This window comes from Pipistrellus hanaki, assembly GCF_964339955.1.
Source record: "Pipistrellus hanaki genome assembly, chromosome: 2".
Classification (NCBI taxonomy): Eukaryota; Metazoa; Chordata; class Mammalia; order Chiroptera; family Vespertilionidae; genus Pipistrellus; species Pipistrellus hanaki.
Window position 1 is genome coordinate 199,417,154 of NC_140504.1, and position 25,442 is coordinate 199,442,595.

The following is a 25,442-nucleotide window of genomic DNA, read 5'->3' on the forward strand; positions in this document are numbered from 1 at the left end:
CAGCTGTGCCCGCGCCGGGAGGCCTATGCTCAGGGGGAGGTGCCCAGAGCGGGCGAGTTCTGCCTTTCCTGGCAGGTCCCACCACTGGGTCGGACGAGCCACAGCTCACCCCCCACCCTGCCCAGAGCCGCAGAGGGCACCAGGCCGCCCAAGGGCACTGGGGGCTCTCAGGGTTCAGGAAGAGGGGCCCTGTGCCCACAGGCACCCTCCGTGTCCTCCAGGGCAGGGACTAGGAGGAAGCAGGGACAGGGCGGGGCCGGGCAGGGAGGGGGGAGGGGTCAGGCAGGGAGGGCCGGGGGTGGGGAGAGGAGGTGGGGGAGAGGGCGGGGCCGGGGGTAGGGTGGGAGAGGAGGTGGGGGGTCAGGCAGGGAGGGCTGGGGAAGGGGAGGTGGGAGAGAGGGCGGGGACAGGGCACTCACCATATGCCTTTGGCAGGTCAGCGGGACGAGCACGTGGCAGCGCTTATGGACCAGCAGTTTGCAGTTGACGCAGCGGTAGCCCTGCCAGGCGAGGCCCCATATCCTCTCGCTGCACTGGCCGCAGTACGCTCTCTGCGGGTGGACAGCGCGGTCAGGCGGCCCGGCTCCCCACGCCCGAGGGACCGCGAGGTGCGAGGCCAAAAGGGCCTCTGGGGATTCTCTTAAGATGGCGGCGTGGAGCTGGGGCCACGGGAGGCCTGGGCCCCTCGTCTCCTCAGACACTGGGCCCTGCCTGGGCTCAGGAGCCCCCTCAGGTCATCCAAGTGGGGGGACCCGTGTCCCCGAGGAGGGGCCCTGCTGTGTGAGGGACAGCACGCCCGCTGGGCAGGGCTGAGCAGCCGTGGGCGCCGTGGGCACAGGCTGGGGAAGGGGCCCACCCACACGACGGGGACAGACGAATGTCTGCCTGGTGCTGGGACTGCCACGGGCCCCAGGCCACCGTCTTTGGCCACTTTGTACGTCAGGGCCCTAAGCGACTGGACCCTGAGGGTCACCACCAGCTGGTTTGCTGCTCCTGAGTGGGAGCTGCTCCCACGTGTGAGAACCAAGCTGGTCTCAGCTCTGCCACAGCCCCAGGCCCCGCCCACCAGCGCCCAGACCCCGCCCACCCACGCCCAGACCCCGCCCAGGCCCCATGCTTCCCAGCTAGAACTTTCCAGCTATGACTGTTCACAGGCTGTAAACACATCTCTCTCTGCTGAGAGGGTCCAGATAAAAGGGTGCACCTGTACCCACAGCCTGGCTGGAGTTCAATTAAAAAAACTGGTCGAACCCTACACCACCAGGTCGGGGCGTGGCCCCGCAGCCGCCCCAGGGCCAGCCCTCCCGGACGGACGCGCCCTCTCTGGGCCAGTGGCACCGAGCCCCCACAGGCGGGGACGGGGTACAGGCACTCGGCACTCGGGCACAGCAGGTCCCTGCCAAGTCCCGCTTCCCCGTGTGGGGGAACCCGTGTGACTGGGGTGGGGAGGTCCGGAGGGGCAGGGCCCGTACCCTGAATCAGAAGGGGTTTTCCTCCCACAGCCTGGCCCGCCTTGTGCCTCGGGGGGCAGTGGCCTCCTCTGGACAAGGCGCTCCACACGAGGGGGGTCCAGAACCCCTCCCCCACAGCCTGAGGGACCAACGTCTGAGCCAACACAGTGAGGGGGCCTGGCTCTGAGGACCTGGGGGGGCCACAGGTGGGCCGTACTGAGCTCAGGGGTGTGTGTGTGTATGTGTGTGTGTCCCGGTCCATGGCCACCGGACCCTCCGAGGGAGGCCTCACTTGGAGCGAGCATCATTGTAGGGGCAGTCAGTCAAGTTCAATGAGGCCGGCTAGGCTGTGGGCCTAGTCACGCCTGGGGTCCCAGTGGCATGGTTGCGGGCACAGGGGGAGGGCAGGGAAGGCAGAGGGAGAAGTGGGGATAGAACAGCGGCCTGGGAACAGCAGCAGCACCCGCAGCACCACAGTTAGAACGCTGGAAGGCCCTGGCCAGTGTGGCTCAGTGGGTAGAGCATCGGCCTGTGGACTGAAAGGTCCCAGGTTTGAATCCGGTCAAGGGCACATGCCAGGTTGCAGGCTTGATCCCCAGTGTGGGGCGTGCAGGAGGCAGCCAATCCGTGATTCTCTCTCATTGATGTTTCTGTCTCCCCATCTCCCTTCCTCTCTGAAATCAATTTAAGAAAGTATAAAAAGTAAAAGAGTGGGAAGAACACCCCCTGGAGACGCAGAGGGAGCCCTGCCCCACCAGGGGGGACGCCCGGCTTGTTTTAAGCCTCGGGTTTGGGTGCTTCCCAACAGCCCCGCGAGCCCCCCACACCCCCTCCCGCGTGAGGTGGACGGCACGGCCATGCGGGCGGAGTTTCCAGAGGATCGAAGGGTCACGAAGCCCGGGACACGCTAAAGGGCCCTTCACCGCGGGCTGGGCGGCGGCCGCGTGGGGGGGCCAAGGTCACGAGACCCTTCCTGCCGGGACACACGGCGCCGTCACCACGCATCTGGGGTCTGTCCCACCCACACCCATCTCTGCACACGCGGCAGGACCACAGGCCACAGGCCTGACAGACAGCACAGCCAGGCACCCAGGGGCAAGGCAGACAGCATCACCCAGCCCCGGGAGACAGACATGGACTCAGGGAGCCTGGGAAGCCACTGCCAACGGGAGAGGGGCCCGTGGCCCTCCACACGGCCTCTCCGCTGTGTGCGGGCAGAGCGCGCTCCCCTCCCCTTCCTTCTCTCTGCCTTAAAGCAGCAGGGCACTCAGCACCCAGCACCCAGCACCCGGCACAGAACACTCGGCACAGAGCACCCGGCACAAAGCACTCAGCACCCAACACTTGGAACAGAGCACTCAGCAGAAAGCACTCAACACTTGGCACTCATCACAGAACACTCAGCACCCAGCACTCGGCACAGAGCACTGGGCACAGGACAGCCAGTGCCCATATCCTGGGGGGGGGGATCGGGGAGGATGAGGCGGCGGGGGGGGGGGGGGGGGCTCACCCTGTTAAAGCGCTTGGCCTGGAAGAGGTGGCCGTTGGCGCGGTACAGCTTCCTCCATCTTCGGGCTCCACGGCGGTAGATGGATTCTGGAAGGACATGGAGGCTGTGAGCTGCGGCCGCAGCTCCAGTCCACCCCACCCCACCCCCACCCCACCCCCACCCCCACCCCGGGGCCTGGGAGACGGGCGTGATGACAGCAGCCGGCTCCCGCCTGCCCTCCTCACGTGGCCCCCCATCACGTGGTCCTGTCACGGCCCCAGGGGGGAGGGGGGGGGAAAGACACACACAGACGGGGCCCAGGCAGCAGCCACCCGCCGGGGTCAGGCTTTGGGACCCTCTGCGGCCGCCGTGTCCCCCGTGTCCTGTGCACCCTTCGCCCCGGCAGGACACCAGGCGCCTTGCACCGGGACGGATGCAACTCAGACTCAGACTCAGCTCCGGTGATATGATGCCTCCCGCCCGCCCAGGGGCTGCGGCTGCCACGCGGTCAGAGAGCCCGACCACAGCGCCCCCCAGCCCGGCCCAGCCCCCCAGCCCCCCAGCCCGGCCCAGCCCGGCCCAGCCCCCCAGCCCGGCCCAGCCCCCCAGCCGGCCCAGCCCCCCATGCGAGCCCCCACGGGTCCCCAGCCCAGCGAACCAGGGGCAGGGGAAGCAAAAAGATCCCGTCATCACACGCCACTCTGATGCCACGCATGCGACCCAGTCCCAGGAGGGGAGTGGCCAGCCCTCTCCCGGAACCACGGCCCGGCTGGGACCCGGTTCAGGTCTCCAGCCCAGCCCCTGGCCCAGCCCCTGTGACACGGATGAGAAGCCGCCTTTAAGGCCGGGGCAGGGACACGTATGTGGAAACTGGACGGGATGTTTTTTTGTTTTTTTTTATTATTACTTTTTAAATATATATTTTATTGATTTTGTACAGAGAGGAAGGGAGAGAGACAGAGAGTTAGAAACATCGATGAGAGAGTCATCGATCAGCTGCCTCTTGCACACCCCCTACTGGGGATGTGCCCGCAATCAAGGTACATGCCCTTGACTGGAATCAAACCTAGGACCCTTCAGTCCCCAAGCTGACGCTCTATCCATTGAGCCAAACCGGTTTCGGCTGGACAGAATGTTTTTAAAACAAGCAAGTGCCTGGTTTGTGCGGGAATGCCGGGATCTGGTCACGGAGCACAAACCTGCTTCTCCCCCTCACGGGGGAAGGGTCAGAGCCACGGGCTGGGTTCCTGGGGGCAGGAGCCACAGCCAGGATGGGGGCCTCGTGGCCTGGCCCTCCCTCGAGGGCTCCACGCCCAGGGGAGATCTGGGCTGGGCTGGGGGCCAAGCCAGCACCTCCCTCCCCACCACGTGGGGCTCACGCCTTGGGCTTGGCCTGGGGTCCCCTCGTCCACGTGCCTATCATCCCGCCTGCCCCCCCATCTGCCTGCCCTGAGCACCCAGGGCCTCTCCCAGGCGACAGATGCACCCCTGCTTGTTCTGGGGGCACCTGGCCCATGACAGTCCCTGCTAACATCCACAGGAGTGACTGTCCGTGTGGCATTCACACCCCTGACACACACACACACACACACACACACACACACACCCACAGAGCGAGGGAGCGGGTGCAGGGCCCGAGGTGGGATGGCGGAGGGGGTGAGCAGGTCAGAGGGCGTACCAGCCCCACGGCGCCAGCTCTTCCCTCTGCCAGGCACTCAACAGGGCAAAGTCTGAACACACCCCGGGTGTCCTCCAGGTCGCCTAAAGCTGCAGAACAGAAGCCGAGCCTCAGCCGTTCTGGCAGAGGCCGAGGGCCCTGGGGAGCCCAGCGAGGGGCGGGAGGGAGCGGAACACGAGGGACAGAGTCCTCATGAGAGCCCTGGGTCTGTCTGTCCCCATCGATTCCTACGGGGAAGCCCTGAGCGGGTGGGGCCGCTGAGGGAGGCGCCTGGGGGAGGTCACAGGACCCTGTGATGGGACACGTGTCCTCGTAAGAACAGGAGAGCCTGAGCCAGGCTGGCTCAGTGGATAGAGTATCGGCCTGCGACTGAAGGGTCCCGGGCGCAACTGCAGTCAAGGGCAGGTACCTCGGCTGCAGGCTCCTCCCCAGCCTGGGCCCTGGTCAGTGTGTGCAGGAGGCAACCCATCGATGTGTCTCTCTCACGTCCATGTTTCTCGGGATCTCTCCCTCTCTCCCTTCCTCTCCCACGCTCTAAAAATCAATGAAAACATCCTCGGGTAAGAATTAACCAAAAAAACAGAGAGAGAGAATGTGTCACAGCCCTGCTCCTGGGACGTGATGCCACGTGAGAAGGGAGGAACGGACAGTGTCCGGGGAAGGAACTCGCGGGCGCCGGTGAGGGCGGGCGCCGGGGATCCCGGCCCTGCGCTGTGTGCCCAGCCACGTCCACGCCTCACCGGACCCCGTGGGAATCGGGCCGCAGACACGCGGGGGAAGGGAACGGCCTCCGGGGCACAGACATGGGGGACGGCTGCTCAGCGGCCCTGGAGGCAGCCTGGCCACTGTGCCCGGCCGGGGCACCGCCCGTGTGGCTCTGAGCAGCCGTGAAGGCGCAGCCGGCGAGGGCAGGTGTGGCGCTGGCTTCCCTCTCCGCCTCCGCTCCGCGGCCTCCAAAGTGGCTCGCCGCCGCCGCCGCCGCCGCCGCTGCCGCGGAACGGCTATAATTAGGACGCTGCGGGGAATTTTAACCAGCTGTCTCCATGGCAACCTGGCGTCTTGACGGCGCTGACAAGGCGAAGAAAATACATTTAAAAACGAACAGAAAGCAACAGGCTGCGCACCGCACCCCCAGGTCTGGGCCGCACGTGGCCGTGGCGTCGTCCGGAGCACGAGGGACGGCAGCCAAGGCTCCTTGTTCCCTGGAAATGGACGCCACAGGGTGACCCGCCCAGCCCAGCCCTGCAGCGCCCGGGCCGCCCAGGGACGCGGCAAGGGGACAGCACCGAGCACGGTGTGAGGAGCCTCGGAGGCGGCAGGGGTGCTGCCACGCCTCCAGGCCAACCCCCTCACGGGGAGCGACTCCACGAATTCTGTGTCCAGGAGGGCAGGGCCAGCGTCTCCCAGGGCGAGGTGCCGTTACAGCTCATTCCAGGCAAATGTTTGATCAAAAATGGCCATCACTGCCTTGGCTGGTGTTGCTCAATGGATAGCGCAGTCTGAAGGTTCCTGGGTTCAATTCTGATCAAGGGCACACACCCGGGTCGAGGGCTCCATCCCCAGTGGGGGGCGTGCAGGAGGCAGCTGATCAATGATTCTCTCTCATCACTGATGTTCTTCTCTCTCTCCCTCTCCCTTCCTCTCTCTCTGAAATCAATAAAAACACAGTTTTTAAAAAAAGCAGGTTAGACTAACAAGAGAGGGTGGTAGGAGGGAGGCCCCAGACCGAGGCAGGAAGGAAAACACGGGAAAGAGCGAAGGATCTACACGATTTGGGGGAGATGTGGACAAGGGGCAGGGGCAGAGGCGTGGACGGGGTGAATCTGAAAAGATGCCGACTGGTCTTCGGCAAAAGCAATGCCCACTTTAGGCCCCAGACCCAGAGAGCGGGCCGGCCCGAGCCCGGGCAGGTCAGGGCCCCCTCCGCCCCCTCCGCCCGGCTGAGGGAGGAGAGAGGATCGCCTTCCAGGGAACGGCGCCCTGGCGGCTGGCGACGGGCCACGGACACACACACCCAGCGCCCGCAGGCAGCGCCACGCCTGCGTCACCGATGCCATGCCGGAGAACGTCCCTCCCGCAGCGAAGGCCAAAGACAGACATTTCCAGAAACAAACCAGCTCCCGCCAGCAGAGCGGAGCGGGAGGCACGCAGGCGTGTCACAGGAGGGCGGGAAGCAGCGGGGAATCTGGGACGGGTGCCCCTTCCCGGGAATTAGCCGGTACGAACGGATGACGGCGTGGTTCACAGTATCCGCGGGCGCTGCACACACACAGCAACGGCCGCATGGAAACTGATGGGGAGGAAGACTGATGGGGAGTCAGGGTGCAGGTTCTTGCCTTCCTGGGAACCAGCGAGGCGATCCTTGGAGGCGGGTCTTGTAACGTCTCAGGAAGCCAGGCCATTTTAAATACTCGAGCGGCCAGATGATGACGAGCTCTAAACGCATAATCATCTGGCCACTCAGTGTGTATCCTATAGAATTAAAGGCTGATATGCAAAATGTCCCTTGACCAGGTGTTCAACCAGCAGGCAACGAATTTATGCACCAGGCCTTTGATATACATACTACACATTGAGTGGCCAGATTAACTCAGTGTGTGTGTGTGTGTGTGTATTTTTAAAAAAATAAATTTTATTGATTTTTTTAACAGAGAGAAAGGGAGAAGGATAGAGAATTAGAAACGTCAATGAGAGAGAGACATCCATCAGCTGCGTCCTGCACACTCTCTACTAGGGATGTGTCTGCAACCAAGGTACATGCCCCTGACCGGAATCGAACCTGGGACCCTTCAGTCCGCAGAGAGACGCTCTATCCACTGAGCCACACCAGTCAGGGTTCTATGTATTTTTTTAAAATATATTTTATTGATTTTTTACAGAGAGGAAGAGAGAGGGATAGAGAGTTAGAAACATCGATGAGAGAGAAACATCGATCAGCTGCATCTTGCTCACTCCCTATTGGGGATGTGCCCGCAACCAAGGTACATGCCCTTGACCGGAATGGAACCTTTCAGTCTGCAGGCCGACGTGCTATCCACTGAGCCACACCAGTCAGGGCTCTAGGTATTTTTCTAAAGCACCACCTCACAAAGCTAATAAAAGGGAGGAACAGAATGACACACTGGATTAAAACCAAAGGAAGGACTGGAAGGCCGGTTACAAAGAGACGACAGACACACTTCACACCGCAGTCACGAGTATGACCCTCCGTGCGAACGGACTACAGGCTGCCATTAGGAGACCTGCCAGCCTCAGTCCGATCAGAACAACTAACTTCCGCTTCTAAGAGGCACTTCCAGGACAAGATCCAGGGAAGCTGAGAGGAAAAGGATGGAAACACATACGCCTCATGAACACAACCCCCGCCACAAGCTGGTGTCACATTAACATCAGACCAAGAAGTACACGCTAGTCACATTTTTCATGTTAAAGAGCAAGATTTCGTGACCATAAAAGTATCCATTTGAAAGAAAGGAAGAGTGATCCTAAATCGGTAGCACCTGATATTAATATAAAAAGCAGAAAATATTAAAAAAGCCTAATAAAGTTAACAAAATTTAGTAATTTAGTATCTATAGATATAAAAAAATATTTAAGGACAATAAAGAAATGAACTGTTAATAAATATGATTTAGCCCTGGCTGGTTTGGCTCAGTGGATAGAGCGTCAGCCTGTAGACTGAAGGGTCCCAGGTTCAATTCCAGCCAAGAGCACATGCCCAGGTTGTGGGCTCCATCCCTGGTGTGGGGCGTGCAGGAGGCAGCCGATCCATGATTCTGTCTCATCACTGATGTTTCTATCTCTCCCTCTCCCTTCCTCTTGGAAATCAATAAAAATATGTTATAAAAAATAAATAAATACAATTTAGACTTTTAAAAAATCCTTAAAGTCCAGCTGGCGTGGCTCAGGGGTTGAGTGTCGACCTATGAACCAGGAGGTCACTGTTCGATTCCCGGTCAGGGCACAGGCCTAGATTGCGGGCTCCATCCCCAGTGTGGGGCGTGCAGGAGGCAGTCTGCTTGGCTGCCGTGGGGTCCTGGCCCAGGGGGTCCCCAAAACACCTCATCTTTTTTCCCACCGCACCCGCTGTTATGGGCTGACCGTGAGTCCCCCTATCCAGGCTGAAGCCTGACCCGCAGTGTGATGGGTTTAGGTGGGGCTTTGGAGGTGAGTCGGGGGTGAGGGTCCCACAGTGCCCGCGTGGGCTCAGTGGCCTCAGAAGAGAGAACAGAACGGAGCCTGACACCAGGAAGAGGCCTCGCAGACCCGCCCTGATCTCGCACCCCCCCCCCCCAGGACACGAGAAATAGCGGGGGGCGGGGCAGGGGTATGGGGGGTGCTAGGGCGGCTAAGCCCAGGAGGAGACAGATTCCTCCCCCCTCCCCCGCCCTCGGGCTCTGTGAGTGATGGTCTGAGGCCAGGCGGTGACCAGGGGCAGGTGAGACCCGGGGCCAGCCCAGAGACCCTGCCCACACCCAGGGGTGACCCGGCAGCAGTGGGACACCCCCAGGAGGCGCTAACCCAGACAGAGGAGGGAGCTGTGGGGAAGGAGCAGGTGGGGGGGCGGGGCCAGAAGGGCAGCAGCAGGAGATCCTCATGCAGACTGACCCGCCACCCCTGGACCGGTCACCCCGGAATGACGTGACATGGACGACGGGGCATCGTGGACGCTGCTCCCGTCCACGGCGGAGCCACAGGAGCTGGGCTGGGGGGGCGGGCGGCCACCATTCTGCCTGGGGGGGGGGCGGCCACCATTCTGCCTGGGCTGACGGCAGGCACAGCCTTGCTTCAACTGGCTCCAAGGCGGAGACAGGAAACCGAAATCCTCGCTGCCCCGGTGGCAGCACCGAGGACGGCCGGGGGGAGTGTGTGTGTGGGTGCATCTGTACCGCTGACCACAGAGAAAACGGAAACAAGGACAAGAGGGCGTCTGGGGGAGACCCGGCTGCTACGGGACGCCTGTCTCCGAGAATCTTCACTGAACTGCCTACGGACGAGGTGCCCTCGGGACCTGGGTGCAGGCTGGCCAGACCTGAGGGTGGAGCTGGGTGAGGGTGCAGGAGGCCGGGAGCTGGGGTCCAACACAGAGCTCCGCCCGCCCCCACCGACAGGAGCGGCCCTCTGTCTGCGCCAGGAAACCGGGGGAAGGAAGATCCCTCTATTTCTCCCCCCCCCCCCCCCCCGCAGCCCTCCCTCCTGACAAACACCCTCAGAGGGACCGGTGATTCCTCAGGGCACGTGCGGGTGCTACTGTGTATCTGCTCTCACTGTTATGTGGCAGTTCAGCGTCTACTGCATGTCCATCGCATCCGTGTCTCAACTGTGTGTCTATTCTGTATCTGCTATACACCCGTTACATCTAATACCAGAGGCCGCTGCACGTACTGGGTGGGGGGGTGTTCCTCAGCCCGGCCTGCACCCTCTCGCAGTCCGGGACCCCTTGGGGGATGTCCGCCTGCCGGTGTAGGCCCGCTCCCCTGTCAGCTCTGTGCTCCCACAGCCATTGGATCCTGAGCCCCCAAGTAGCAGAGCCAGAGTGAGGGTAACCGTGGGTAGGAAAATACACACACACACACCCGCACCCACACACACACACACGCACCCACACACCCTCACGAGCGTGCACCCACACGCACGCACCCAGCAGAAGTCCCGGAGGCTGGCTGAGGCTCTCCCTCCCCGGCCCTGTCCTGGGGATGACGGACACGCAGGGGCATCGTGGCCACGGCTGGGCCGAGAGCAGCAGGAGCAGGGAGGGGCCCACGCTCATGGCGGCACCGCGGTCCCTGGTTCACGGGAAGCGGACGAGGCCTGAGGGACCGGAAGCTGTTCCTGTGCTCAGAGCTGGAGCTGACCCCACCACACCCCCGAAGCTGCCACCTGGGCACCTGAGTGAATGACCGAGCGAGTAAACACAACTAAAACAAGACGAGCAAACGAGCCCCCCGCCCAGCCCTCCCTGTGGGCGAGGACAGGGTCCGAGGAGGAGGGAGAGGGGTCCCACACACACGGGGACCCAGAGGGGCCACCCACCTCCCGCAGGGAGAGCATGCGGCCAGGGCTGTGCTCTTTAGGTTTCCTTTTCTTTTGTAAATCCTCACCCAGGGGTATGTTCTTATTGGTTTTAGAGGAGAGAGGAGGGAGGGAGGGAGGAACATCGATGTGGGAGAGGAACTTCTGTCGGTCGCCGCCCACACGCGCCCCGATGGGGAGTGAACCCACCACCTCTCTGGCTACGGACGACGCTCCACCACTGAGCCGCCTGCTCAGCGCGGTGGATTTCTTAAATCGGGTTTGAGATTCCAAGCAGCTCCAGTGATCGAGCACAGAAAGGGGCGTTTCTCTGACATGCACCTTCTGGAAGGTTTTAAGAATCTCGGGGTGGGGGGGCCCCGTTGTCACAGTAAAGTCAGACTCGGGGTTCCTGGGGGCTAGAGAGACATTGAGGTCGGGAGGACGGGCCTCATCCTCGTCTCCGGAGGGAGCCCAGCTGACAGCCGCCCAGTGCTCCGTCACCATGTCCCCTGTCACCACGTCCGGGGGGGGGGGGGGGGGGGGGGGGCAGGAGCCGCACTGGGAGGGTTGTCCTCGGAGAGGAAGGAGGCAGAGCCAGGAGCAGCCCGGACCTGAGGCCCAGAGGGAAGGGGCAGCCGGCCTAGGGCCGGGACAGAGGGAGCGGGCGGCAGGAGGGCAGGCGGCCAGTGCCACGCGAAGGACCCACGGCCCCATGCAGCCCCCGCGGCCGGTCCCTGGCGTGCGTGTCCTTCACGTGGCAGATGCTGAAACAGTTTTAGCAAAACCACTTCTGGGACCGCAGGGCGAAGCTGAAGCAGCCACGGACGGAGCCGGGCAGCGGAGGGTCCGCTGTGCATGGAAACCCTGCTCCTCGCGTGACACACACAGACGATGACCTCCGGCTCACGGGACAGGAGGCAGGCCACCCCCGGGCTTCCGTGTCCCTGACCGAGCGCAAAGGCTCACAAAACACACAGCAGGCCCGGCCCACCCGGCCTCTCACTGCCCCGGCCCACCCCGGCCTCTCACAGCCCTCCCCGCCCACCAAGCCTCTCACCGCCCCCCCCCCCCCCCGGCCTCTCACCGCCCCGGCCCACCCCGGCCTCTCACCGCACCCCTCCGCCCACCCCAGCCTCTCACCGCACCCCCCCCACCCACCCCGGCCTCTCACCCGCCCCGGCCCACCCCGGCCTCTCACCACCACCACCCCCCCCCCCGGCCCACCCCGGCCTCTAACCACCACCACCACCACCACCACCACCCCCCGGCCTCTCACCCGCCCCTGGCACACCCCAGGGCCTGGCACGGTTGCACTCACACCTGGAGGACCCCAACCCCCTTCCTCAGCCAGGCACCTGTCCCCCCAGCTCCACCTCCCAGGTCACCCCTCGGGCCCTCCTGGTACCGCGGCGCCAGCCACTAAAGTTAATTGCGACCTGGACTTCAAATTGCCTGTCTGTGCGCGTCTGGCCCTCGGCAGCCGCCCAGCCCGGCACCGGGGCCACCATGGTGGGTGTGGAAGGAGGGGAGGAGTGGAGGGTGGCAGGGCCTCGGAGGGAAACTCCCGCTGCCACGCTGAGACCAACCCCGAGAATGACAGCCCTACCGCCAGGCTGCCTGCGGGCGAGGGGGGGAGGCGGGGAGGCTGCCTGCGGGGGGGGGGGGGGGGGCTGCCTGTGGGGGGAGGGCTGCCTGCGGGAGGGGGCGGGCGGGAGGCTGCCTGCGGGGGGGGAGGGGGAGGCTGCCTGTGGGGGGAGGGCTGCCTGCGGGGGGGGGGAGGCTGCCTGTGGGGGGGGGGGCTGCCTGAGGGGGGAGGAGAGGCTGCCTGCGGGAGGGGGGGAGGCTGCCTGAGGGGGGGCGGGGCTGCCTGCGGGCGTGAGAGGGTGGCTGCCGGTTCTGAGGGAGATGGCCAGCTTCCCGGTGACCCCACGTTCCGTGGCTCCAGGACCCACGTCTCCCAGCGAGCCCGGCCGGAGCCCAGTCACAGCCCAGATGAGGGTGGTGAGTCGTGAGGGTTAAAGTGCAGACACCTGCTGTCCGGGCGCGAGTGAGCGGCTGTTGGCCAGGCGCCTCCGGGAGGCAGGGGACACCCGTGCTGTTGCCAGGCGTGGGGTTTGGCCGGGGAGGCTCCGAGTGGAAAAACCTGATCCACAGTCAACTGGACGGAAGCTTCCGGGCCGGAGCGGCTGTCAGAGCTGAGCCCCCACCCTGCCCAGCACAGCCCTTCAGCTCCCGGGGGGACAGCGCAGCGTGGCTCCTACAGGCAGAGTACACCCTCCAGGGGCCGGCCCACCTTCCCTCCATGCACACCAGTCCTCCCTGCACACCTGCCCCTCTGTGCACACCTGTCCTCTGTGCACACCTGACCTCCGTGCACACCTGCCCTCCATGCACATCTGCCCTCCGTGCACACCTGTCCTCCGTGAACACCTGCCCCTCCGTGCACACCTGTCCTCCCTGCACACCTGCCCCTCCGTGCACACCTGTCCTCCCTGCACACCTGCCCCTCCGTGCACACCTGCCCCTCCGTGCACACCTGTCCTCCCTGCATACCTGCCCCTCCGTGCACACCTGTCCTCCCTGCACACCTGCCCCTCCGTGCACGCTTGTTCTCCCTGCACACCTGCTCCTATGTACACACTTGTCTTCCCTGCACACCTGTCCTCCGTGCACACCTGCCCTCCCTGCACACCTTCCCTCCATGCACACCTGCCCCTCTGTATACACCTGTCCTCCGTGCACACCTGCCCTCTGTACACATGTACCCCTCTGTGCACACCTGCCCTCCGTGCACACCTGCCCCTCTGTGCACACCTGTCCACCCTGCACACCTGCTCCTCCGTGCGTGCTGTTCCACAACGTACACCCATCCGCTGTGCACATCTGTCCTGCTTTGTACACAGAGCCAGGCCCACGGGGTACAAACTTTCTCAGACCACCAACTCCTGATGGGGGGCAGGGGGCAGCCTGTGCCGCTGGCTCTGCCATCTCCCCAAAGTCCACCTTACAGTCCCCCCAGACCAGGTGCACCAATCCCCCCAGGCCCGGGACACCACGGCCCCCACACAGGTCAGGGAGGGCCCAGGGCCGGGGAGGCCTGGATGTCCACGTGGAGAGGGGGCCGTGGTCAGCTGGACGAGCAGGACCCACTGACGCCGGGAGGCAGAGCCACGCCCGCTCCCTGGCCTGCTCCTCGCCTGCGTCCCGAGCCGCCCCCACCGGCCACTGGGAGGGGCTGGCTGCGCCCCCCTTGCAGCACATGGAGCCGGCCTCCGTCACAAGGCGCCCAGTGACACGAAAGGACAGCTCGGCCCAGCACTGCTGGCACCGCCCCGTGGCCAGCTCAGCACAGACCGCAGCTCTCCCCCAACGCAGAGCGCGGCCCACGTGCAGGAGGGCTCCGGCACCGGGCCCCGGAGCCCACACACAAGCCCACTGAGTGCAGGCCCCGGCTCCCGGGCGGAGCGAGAACGAGGCAGAGTAGGGACCCCTTCGCCCCATCCCTGCTGGAGGGAAAGCCAGGGCCGGGCAAGCACATCTGGCCTCTGCGTGAGATCCACCTCCCAGGCCTCACCGGCCACCAGGCCGCAGGTAGCCCGTCCTTCAAGGCTCAGAGGTAACTAAGTGTACGAGCTCCCTCACACACAGACCCGCTGAGCTCCTGAGTGAACCTCGCTCGTTCTGTTCGCTCCCGGGAACAGCGGAGCTCAGGAAGTTACACCGGCATCACCCACGGCCTCCGGACCCGCCGGCCCTTTAACTCCCCCAAGCTCAGCCCCAGGGGCGTGGCTCAGTGGACAGAACGCCGGCCCGTGGACGGAAGGGCCCCGGGTTTGATTCTGGTCACCAGCACATACCTCGGCTGCAGGCTCGATCCCCGACCTGGTCAGGGCTCATGTGGGAGCAGCCAGGCGATGTGTCTCACATCAATGTTTCTCTCTCTCTGCCCCCCTTCCACTCTCGGAAAAGCAATGGAAAAATGCCCTCAGGTGAGGATTCACAACAAAAACCCACGTACACACAACGTGGCTTTTTGCACGATGGGGCTCCTGCAGCCTCCGAGGAGGGAATGGTGACCCTGCCCTGTCTGGGACATAAGCCGACTCAGAAGGACAGAGGCTGTGACTCCGCCCCTAGGCCTCGGAGTCAGGTCCGGAGGCAGAGGAGCCAGTGGTGCAGGGCTGGGGAGGCAGATGAGTGTGATGAGGACAGAGTTCCCATTTGGGAAGATGGAAAGTTCTTGACACTGGGCCCCGGACCACAGTGCTCTGGCCACACCCCCAGCGCCAGCGGGTCCTCCCAGGTCACGCCCACGCTGCCCACCATCAATCCTGAGCTCGGGGTTCGTGTGGCGCCGAGTCCCAGCGGACAGAGCCCCACCTCCATGACCTCGTTTAAATGATGAAGTGTGTGTATTTCTAGTCTTGGATGGGGTGTGGTTCTGGGTCTGCCCCAGGGAGACAAAGGGGCCAGGACTCTGTGCCCCTCCCCATCCCCCGGGCAGGCTGTGTGCAGCCGTGCTGTACTGGTAACACAGCATGGAATCCAGGGGACACACTGCCCAGCCGGGGAGAGGCCGGGGACTGGGGACACGCTCCCCAGGCGGGGAGAGGTCAGGGACAGGACAGGGACCCGGGACACACTCCCCCAGGCGGGGAGAGGTCAGGGACCCGGGGGACCCGGGATACACTGCCCCAGGCCGGGGAGAGGTCAGGGACAGGTCAGAGACCTGGGGACACGCTCCCCCAGGCCGGGAGAGGTCAGGGACAGGACAGGGACCCGGGACACGCTCCCCCAGGCCGGGGAGAGGTCAGGGACAGGACAGGGACCCGGGACACGCTCCCCCAGGCCGGGGAGAGGTCAGGGACCTGGGGACACGCTCCCCCAGGCCGGGAGAGGTCAGGGACAGGACAGGGACCCAGGGACACGCTCCCCCAGGCCAGGGAGAGGTCAGGGACCCGGGGACACACTGCTCCAGGCCGGGGAGAGGTCAGGGACAGGTCAGGGACCCGGGATACACTGCCCCAGGCCGGGGAGAGGTCAGGGACAGGTCAGGGACCTGGGGACACACTGCCCCAGGCTGGGGACAGGCCAGGGACCCAGGAACATGCTGGCAGGCCCAGGAGAGACCGGCCAGGTCCCGGACCACCACCCAGGGCAGAACCCAGACGAGGTGCTGACGGCGGGAGGAACGTGTCTGACCGGGTGTTGAGTCGTTAACTTTTCTTCGTGTATGAAGCACGAGGCCACAGGAACACGAAGCCACGGCGATGCGAACCGCCCGCTCTCTGGAGCTCCGGGTGAGGCCTCTCTTCCTGTCGGCACTTTACACCCGGAGACGCTGCTTCCGGCACGGAGAGCAGAGGCCTTTCTCCGGAGCTGCCGGCCCCGTCCCCGGGTTCCTCCCCGGACGCCACGCGAGGCTGCAGCCCAGAGGCTCCAGGGGGCGGCACATGTGACCCCCCGGCCGGCTCCAGCCTCGCGTCATGACCAGGTGGAAGCGGACACCACGGGCCAGGCGGCGGCTGCCCTCCCTCAAAGTCGTGCAGTAAATGCCCAGACACGCCCGGGGTCAGAGCGGATGGGGCACCCTCAGAGGCCACACTCGGGGTCCCCCAGCCTGGGAGCCGAGAGAGAATGAGTGAGGGGGAGCCTTCATGGAGGGGTGGCACCCCAAGCAGAGCCTCCAGGGAAGGAGGGGAGAGGAGAAGAGAGCCCATGGGCAGAGGCAGGTCTAGGGCCTGGGGGGCTGCTGACAGAGGGCTGGGATGGAGGTGACTGGAGGGTGTGACTCCTCCTCTCCCCCTTCCTACGGTTGTGGCCCCTGGGGGCTGTTTATGGGCTCCTTAAGCCGGTAGGGACGGGTTCATCAGGCCAGGGAGGCGGGGCCTGGACAGGGAGGCGGGGCCCCATGGAGAGACCTGTGGGGGGGAGGGGCGAGAAGCAGGATCTTCCCACGTTGCCATGCTGGGGTCACGGAACATCTCACACACACAAACCCAATTGGAGGGGCGGGGACAACACCCTGAGGTGAACCCCCGGAGGGCAGCGCCCACCTTAACGCCTGGACGCATGCCACTGTCCCCACCCCACCGCGCAGACACAGTCAGGACCAAGGAACAGGGAGACCCACCGATCTGCCCCGTGTCCTGGCCGGTGGGAGTGAGCGCCTGGACAGGCAGGTGGGCCAAGTGGCCGGAGGGGAGGAAGGAGGCAGAGCTGAGGGTCTGGCTGGGTCCCCAGGACCTGAGTGCCAGGACCCTGGTTTCCAAGTGGCCTTCTCCCTAGAGGAGGCTGGCGCCTGGGAGACCCCCCCAGGAGGGACCCGAGGGCACGTGGTCCTGGAGCCACTGAGGCAGCCACGGGGCCTCAGAAAGGAGGAGAATCGGCACAAGCAGGTGGACGGGTCCCCACAGGGTGTGGCCCAGAGCTGGACACATGAACCTCCACCACCTTATAACCAACACCACCCGCACAGCCAGTGAGAGTCTTACAGCCACGGAGCCGCTGACCCAGGCCCCGCCTGCCACGTGGGAGAACGTGAGCCTCGAATCGGCAACGAGATGGAGTGAGCGTGCAGTTCGGAGCCTCAGCCACACGGCATGCCCATTACACACAGCGGGCGGGCGCCCTTCCTCCGGCAGACGCCAGCGAACCCTGGTCCAGGGGGTGATGGCACAGCAGAGACCTGGGGGCTGGCCCAGCCAGGAGGGGTGCAGACCCACCAGGAGGGGGTACGGGGCCACATTGGCCCCGGCCTCGCCCCGGTCCTGTGGTCAGAGCACCGTCTCTGGCCGGCACGGCTCCGAGCAGCTCCCAGCAGCAAAGCATTCTGAAGAGACAATGAACAAAGGCACGCTGGCAAAGGGGTGCGGCGGAGGTGGGGTCCGGCCTGTCGCCAGCCGGCATGGGCGCCACCGGCAGGACCTGAGGCAGGACCAGGACAGTCGCCCACGAGAAGCCGGGCCCAGGTGGTCTGAGGACATGCTGTGCCCGTGCGAGCACCTATGCACTCGGCGTGCCCACCCAGCTCCCTGTGAGCGGCACGGCCCAGCAGGCGAGGCCACCGTGCCTGCAGCCAGGAAACCCACCAGTCTGGAGGCCTCAGCCAACTCCGCGTCCTCCTCTCCCCTTCACAGACGCACACAAAATGCCAAAATGCTACCGGACGGTTCTGTTAAACCAAACGCTACCCGAGGGGAGCCCAGCGTGACGACACGGGACCCAGGGCAGACCCGGCACCACGGGGACCTGGCCTTACAAACAGCTTCCTGGGAACCCACGCCGATCCAAAAAAACGAGTCTATTAAACACAAGGCCCCCTGTGCCGCCGAAGCGCCCACCCTCGGGAGGGGGCCGACCTTCCGCCTGGGTCCCCCGGGTCCCTGTGAGCCTCGGCCCTGGAGCTCAGGCCCAGGCGACGGGGCCTCAGGGCGTGCGGGAGCCGGCAGTGACTCGGGGACCTCCAGTCACCAGGAGGATGTGGCACAGGCATCGAGGGGCCACCTGTCTGCTGGAACAGGAAACGGGGAGCTGACCCTGCGGGCGATAGAAGGGGAGCCGAGGGAACCACGTACGTCCCAAACGGGGAGTCGAGCGTCCTGTTCAGAAACCGGAGCCAATGCCCAAGAGCCTGCTGGACTGGATGGGAGCCTGGTGGTGGGGGGGGACACACACCTGTTCTCGTTTAAACCACACGGGCTATGAACACCCCAAAAGGTAAACACCCCAAACTCAAAGTTACGTTCAGACTATGAAAACAACGTCCCCTAAACACACACACCAGCACCTGATTACCAGCCGTTTCCTGACCAGGACGGCTCTCCGCCTCCCACGCTCACCTGCCTCATCCGGCCTCCAGCAGCCCCTTTCACAGGTGAGCAAACGGAGGCAGGGGGAGGGGGGCAAGGGGCGGTCGGAGCCATGGCCGGACAAGAGGTGGTGCTGACCGCTACTCACTGGGGAACCCAGGCAGGCTCCATCCTGCTGCAAATCATACCTTCTTAAACTCCCATGGGAGAGACACTTTACAAAGCCAGACCCATTCAAGCCACCAAATGAGACAGTAAAACTCGAAATCCGGCCTCCTCCACACACTGGCTCCCGAGTACAGAGTACAGCTCGTCATTTACTTATTTTTACTTTAGTCCTCACCCAGGGATTGACTGAGAGAGAGAGAGAGAGAGAGAGAGAGAGAGAGAGGGAGAGACATCGATCCCCTCCCCCCTCTCCCCCGCCCCGCATGTGCCCTGACCGGGAATCGAACCTGCAACCACGGAGCTTGGGACAAGGCTACCACCCCTCTTCGCCCCATACACGAATGAGGAACAAAATGAGGTGCACTGGCCTCCACGCGAGTCCCCTTAGACACAAGTAACACAGCAGGATGTGCTAACGGGGCACCCCACCCCTCGACCCCCAACTCCGAAAGCCTGGGGAAATGACAGGCCCCGGCTGCCTGGGAGGGTCCAATGGGGCTGGGTCAGCCGGAGGGAAGGGAAGCCTTAGGAAAGTTCTACTGTGTTTCCCTGAAAATAAGACATCCTCCGAAAATAAGACCTACTTACAGGTTTCCTTCTGAGTGAAATATAAGGCATCCCCCCGAAAATAAGGCCAATCTCCAGACTCTTGATATTGCAATAAACAAGCCATTCAAAGACAATTTGCGCATAGAAATTAATGACTACATTGAAAATAGAATGGAGAGAAATCAGCGTGGAAACTTTGTGAAACCTAAACTACAAGAAGTTGTGACTTGGGTGAAGAATTCATGGGAGAAAATCACTGACAGTTGCATTGCAAATGCACTGCGAGCAGGCTACCTTGACAAGAAGTACTCATTTAAAGACAGTGCTATTGCTAAACTGAGAGTTTTGGCCCACTGATTCTGAAAGAAATGGAGTCACAAGAAATTCACCAGAAAATTCAGGAATTGGATTGTTATGATGATGTTCCAGAAGATGATGACATGATTGTCATTGAATAAATGAGTAAATTCTTGATACTGTAGGATTCACGGTTTGTCTGGTTTGTATTGACAACTACCGTACTACCATACCGTGTACAGGTAATAAGTTTTCTTTATTTTCATTTAACAATAAATGTGTACTGTATTCTTGTTCATGGAAAAATAAGACATCCCCTGAAAATATGACCTAGCGCATCTTTGGGAGCAAAAATTAATATAAGACACTGTCTTATTTTCGGGGAAACACGGTAGAAATAACTGCTGTGTCCACGGACAAATGCCCTGGCGGGTGTGGCCACAGCCTCATCACCAAGATGTCAGAGGAGCACAGCTTTCGCTGCCTCCCCTAAAGCAGCGTCGCCGCCCAGGCCAGGGGTGGAGCGGGAATGGCACGTGCCAAGGCCCTGAGGCAGCGGGGATGACGCAGATGGTGTGGGCCGGGCTGACACGTCCTTCCCAGATATTTCTTTCTCTCTCTCTCTCTCTCTCTCTCTCTCTCTCTCTCTCTCTCTCTCTCGTTGGTCACAGAACGAGGCACAGAACAGGGAGTTCTCTGTCCCCAGGACAGGGAAGGAGGGCGTGGCCTGAACTGGCTCGGGGGCGTGGCACACCCCAGAGCAGCCCCGCCCCTCGGAGTCCATGCTCCAGGTCAGCGAAGGAGACAAAAGCTACCTGAGTCTTTGATCCTCCATAGAGGTCGGAGGTCAGGCCTGACTTCAGATACCGATGACCGGAAACTCAAGACTGGCCTCCTGCTGGTGAGGCCTCCGGGGCCTGGCTCCGCCCGGGGACCAGGACCGCAGTGGACGGGACCCAGCCTCCCCGCCACCCTGTGAGGGGGAGCTCGGGAGACGGCGTCTCCGCTGGGGGCCCCGCCAGGCGGCAGGGTGGCCAGGGTGGCATCCGGCTGGGTCCCATGTCCAACCACTGGGGGTCTTGGCTGCTCTGTGGGACCACCGATGAAGAGGGGCCTACGACAGAGGAGCTGGCGGCTGGGGAGCCGGGAGGGGGAGCCGGAGTGGAGCTGGGCAAACTCACGACTCCTTATGTAACGGCCGGCAGCTCCGCACTCGGTGCCGGTGCCGGTGCCGGTGCCGGGCTGGTGCTGGCGGCTGAGACAGGGCTACGGTGAACCCACAGGTCCAACCCGGACACGGTGCAGGGGACAGGCAGCCACAGCCAGTGCCACAGCCACAGCCACAGCCACAGCCAGAGCCCCGCGGCCGGCATCAGGATAGGGGTGTTTCTTTCCAGAAGGGGTGCTGCTCCAGGCTGCCCCCGATCCATGCTCTGACTACACCCAGTCGGGGCCCTGCTCTGGGTCCCCCATCCCGCTCAGGGTCCTCCCTCCCGCTCTGGGTCCTCCCCTGTCCTGGCCTGGTCCCCCCCGTCCTGCTCTGGGTCCCCCCCATCCCGCTCTGGGTCCCCCCTGTCCTGCTCTGGGTCCCCCCTGTCCTGCTCTGGGTCCCCCCTCCTCCTCTGGGTCCCCCCCTCCCGCTCTGGGTCCCCCCCCTGTCCTGCTCTGGGTCCCCCCTCCTCCTCTGGGTCCCCCCTCCTCCTCTGGGTCCCCCCTCCTCCTCTGGGTCCCCTCTCCTGCTCGGGGTCCCCCAGGCAGCACGTCTGTGCTGGGAGGGCTCCCGTAGGCCGTGCACGGCCAGCGTGGTCACCGGGAGAAGGAGGCCAAGGCGTCCCCATCGCCCCGAGGAAACCATGACACAGCTAATCTCGGCCCCGCACACGCGTGCCAGGCCCCCGCTCCCCACTCCCCGCCTGGCGGCCCCCACAGCCTACAGCCCACAACCAGAGGCCCCACCACCAGCAGCCACCCGGCGGCCCGGGTCTGTGGATGGCCCTTCAGTGCAGGGGAAGGGCACCCCGCACCCCTAGTTCCCTAGCACCAGGCACACGAGGGGTGCCCCACCCCAGCCCACTCGCCAGGCCCCCGGCCCCCGCCGGCCTGAGGGGGGCTGCCTGCGGCTATTTGTGTTCACAGAAACACCGTGTAAAATGGAGTCAGAAAAGCACCCCCAACCCTTTCCCTGCGACACCCTCGAGGCTCTACCTCCAACCATCTCAGAGCGGAGGCGCCGGGGCCGCGGGCATCACCATCACCATCACCCTCACCCGCCGACCGACCGGGGAACAGGACCGCCGCCGAGGACGCCGAGCCGCCAGGAGCCGGCACACGTCAACACCGGCCACACGCTGTCGTCAGTGCCAACCGGAGCCCGGACCGCGGCGGAGGGGGCGGCGGGCGGGCGGGAGCAGGTGCCTCCTCGCTGCTCCTCGCTCCTCTGCAGCCAGGACGGCCGCCCGCCGCTCCGCAGGCAAGGAGCCAGCCACGCAGACGCCCTCGCCGCCCAGCGGCCGCCTCCCTGCGGCTCAGGTGAAGATGCGGTTGTGCCGGAGCCGCAGCCGCGGACAGGCCCCGCACGGACCGCTGGGGGACACGGCCGCCTCACAGCCCCTGCCGCAGCCGCGCTCCCCGCTCGTCCTCGCAAACAAGGGCCTCGCTCCCGCCCCCCCCCCACGCCCGCCCGGGGCTGGTCGGTGCCAGGAACATCTGTGCGGCCGGAGGGGAACGGCTCTCCAGCGAGCACACGGCCGCAGGCTGGCCTGCAGGGCAGCGATGCTCAGACTCACCCGTCCCTGTCCCCGTCCTCCTCCTCCTCCTCCTCCTCCTCCTCCACCTCCTCCCCGGCTCAGGCCCTTTATGCTCCGCCGGGCGCGGAGGCAGGCATCTTCCTGCCCTCACCGGGGCAGCCGGTCCCCTGGGCCCCTCAGCGGGCGGGCGGGCGGGCGGTCTGGCGGGAGGCTCCGCGGGGAAGGCTCCGAGCAGCAGGCCGCCCCCGCCTCACATCCCTGCCTCCGCGTGTCTCCAGGCCCGGGTGGTACCCGGCTCCCCTGGGAAGCTGGAGCCGGCAGCCGAGCACCAGCGAAAACACGGCCTGGATGTCAGGAGCTGACGTCACACGGACACAGCATCTCGCACCGAGGCGTCCTGTCCCCATCCTCTGTCCGCGGAGCGGGGCGGAGGGCAGTGGCTGAGAGGGGGTGGCTGGGCCCCCGAGAGCCACGCATGCAGGCCTAGGGGATGGAGCCCAGCCGGCTGGGGCCTCCGGCCAGGATGCAGGGACACAGCAGCCACCCAAGTGCGAGTGACCTCTGACCTATATCCAGAGGCCGAGAAGAGACCCAACAAGGCAACAAGGATGCTTGAGGGGCCGGGCGGGGGGAACAGGGGAGGGGTGAGCAGGTACCCAGCCAGGACCGAGGTGAGGGGGCAGAGCCATGGGTCCTGTCAAACGTGTTTCAACCCGTCAGGTGGCCTTTTGAGGTTTCCACTGCTCTAGGCTGGGGATGGGGGTGGGGGGCACTGGGAAGGGCAGTAAGGGGTGGCCCCCATGTGAGGAGGTGAGAATGGGTGTCAGGCTGTGGTCACACCCACACCCTGGGGGGGGGAGGGGACCTGGCCCCACGCAGGACCTCACGTGCCCCGTCGGCCGAGAAGTGCCCAGAGCAGAGCCTCAGCCTCGCCGGACGCCCTGTGTCTCCCCCGAACCCAGGCCCCGTCAAGCCCGAGCCCGAGTCCCTCCAAACACAGGCGTCGCCTGGGGATGTGGGAAGTGACGGGCCGTCCATGCCCACGGGTGACACACACCAGCTGCCGTGGCAGAGGCTGGGGGCACCCTGGCTGTACCCCCTCCCATCGGTGAGGAGCGGGCGTCAGGCTCCCAAATCCACCGTCTGTGTCTGTGTCTGCGGCACAGGCGCTGGCTGAGCTCTGGGCTACCCCGCCCGCACCCCGCCCGCTCCCGTGCGGCCTGGAGCTCCCCGAGGCCTCCTCCTGCGCTCGGGCAGCGGGCACAGCCCCTCACCCCGGACCCCGTGAGCGCCCTCACAGGCACCTCGGGAGGCCCGTGTCCGTCACCCGGAAACGCAGGGCGACCAGGCTTCCCAGCCCGCCAGCCGCTCCATCGGCTGAATAAAACCAAAACGGCAACATCCAAAGGCCCGTGGAAATGACACGCACACACGTGCCGGTGGGCGCAGACCCTGCGTGGCTGGGGGAGGGAAGCACACAGCAGCTTTAGGGGCTGAGAGGTGACCTACAAACCGGGAGGTCAGGGTTCGATCCCTGGTCAGGGCACAGGTCTGGGTTGCAGGCTCCATCCGCAGTGTGGGGCGTGCAGGAGGAGGCAGCTTATCCATGGTTCTCTCTCACCACTGATGTTTCTCCCTCTCCCTTCCTCTCTGACATCAATACAAATATGATTTTTTTTTTAAGTTCTGGACCAATGTTTAAAGAACCAACACAAACCCGTCTCAATGTCTCCGTCTCCCACTCCGAGGAGGAGAGCATGCGGATTCGCGAGGCGGCCAGCATGTCTGGCACCAAACCCGACGGAACCCGGGGAGCGACCAGCCTCGCAGAACCGGCCGCACGCTGACAAGGGGGCCGCATGCTGACGAGGGGGAGACCCCCAAAGGCAGCCCAACACACGAGGAGCAGACCTGACGCTCCACGCTCACGGGCACAGGAGACACCACGCGATCACGTCACCGACATGAAATGTCACCAACAGTGAAAACCCTTCCGCGGTACAAACACCCAACAACCCAGAGGCAGGAGGTGCCGCGTGCGTTTCCCTCCTGTGACCCCACTGCTCCCTCCTGACGCTGTCTCCCCGGAGACAGCCTCCTGTCCTGCAGGAGAGGGCTCCGTCCTGGTGGCTGTCCCCCCGACCACCACCCCCGCCCCCCTCCCGCCAAGGTCAGACACCAGCCCAGGGCACCTTGCTTCCGACCCCCCCCCCCTCCAGGCTCCAACCTTCCGCTCGCAGAACCGGACGGGGCCACCGGCATGTACACGCGGACACGACTCCGTGAGAAGGACGCCGGCGAGGGGAAAGGGCGCAGGTTCCCGTGTCCTCAGGGCCCCACTCACCCATCTCCACTGCTTGCCCCCGGAATGACGAATGACAGCGTGAACCGCTGGTCACTGGAGGACACCCCTCCCCTCCCCTCCCCCCTATTCCTTCCCCTCCCCTCCCCTCCCCTCCCCTTTTCTCTCCTCCCACCTCTCCCTGCTTCTTCCCTCCCTTCTCCACCTCTCCTCCCACCTCTTTCTTCCCCTCCCCTCCTCTCCTACCTTCCCCTCCTCCCCACCTCTCCCCTCCCCTCTCCTCCCGCCTCTCCCCTAAGGGGAGGGAAGGGACTGAGAGCCAGGAGTGGTGAGCAGCCACCCTGAGGCCATCCAGATAAGACAAGACAGACAAGACAGCAGGCCTTTGGTTGTTTTGTTTGTTAGTCCTCACCTGAGGCAATTTCTCCCTTGACTGTCTGAGGTGGAAGGGAGAGGGAGAGGCAGAGAAACGTGGAAGTGACCAGCGCACAGCCCAGCACAAAGCCGGGGAGGAACCTGCAACCTGAGGCCACACCAGCCAGGGCTCTTTTATTTGTAATCGATGTCAGAGAGGAAGGGAGAGGGTGAGAGAGAGGGAAACATCAATGATGAGAGAATCACGGATCGGCTGCCTCCTGCACGCCCCCTACTGGGAATTGAGTCTGCAACTGGGCATGTGCCCCTGACTGGGATTTGAACTGTGACTTCCTGGCTCATAGGTCGACGCTCGGCCTCGGAGCCACGTGGGCTGGGCAGCACATGTATGATGCCACAGAAGGGGGGTACCTCCACGTGACGACAGCTGCGTGTGGATAACCCACAGCAGACACGTCGACGGGGAAGGGCTGGCCTTCTCCTCCGGATCACGGACCAGAGGAAGGCGCCCGAGCTCACGGCTTCCACTGCACACGCCCCGGGCCCCAGCCAGAGCACAA

The 25,442-nt window shown here is 64.1% G+C and overlaps 1 protein-coding gene across 2 annotated transcripts in view; it reads right to left on the bottom strand.

The window, feature by feature from the left end:
- PRKCZ (protein kinase C zeta) overlaps positions 1-25,442 on the bottom strand; it is a 51,696-nt gene that overhangs the window by 16,871 nt on the left and 9,383 nt on the right. Inside the window, exons 1-3 of one of the 2 annotated variants that reach the window (XM_084875802.1) lie at positions 21,664-22,068; positions 2,962-3,047; positions 420-551 (exon numbers count right to left, since the gene is read on the bottom strand). In XM_084875802.1, coding sequence (XP_084731928.1) covers positions 420-551; positions 2,962-3,047; positions 21,664-21,673 — 228 coding nt within the window. In that variant the 5' untranslated portion in view covers positions 21,674-22,068. Of the gene's footprint in view, positions 1-419; positions 552-2,961; positions 3,048-21,663; positions 22,069-25,442 lie in introns of those variants that run through there. The other variant, XM_084875801.1, reaches the window with a different exon arrangement.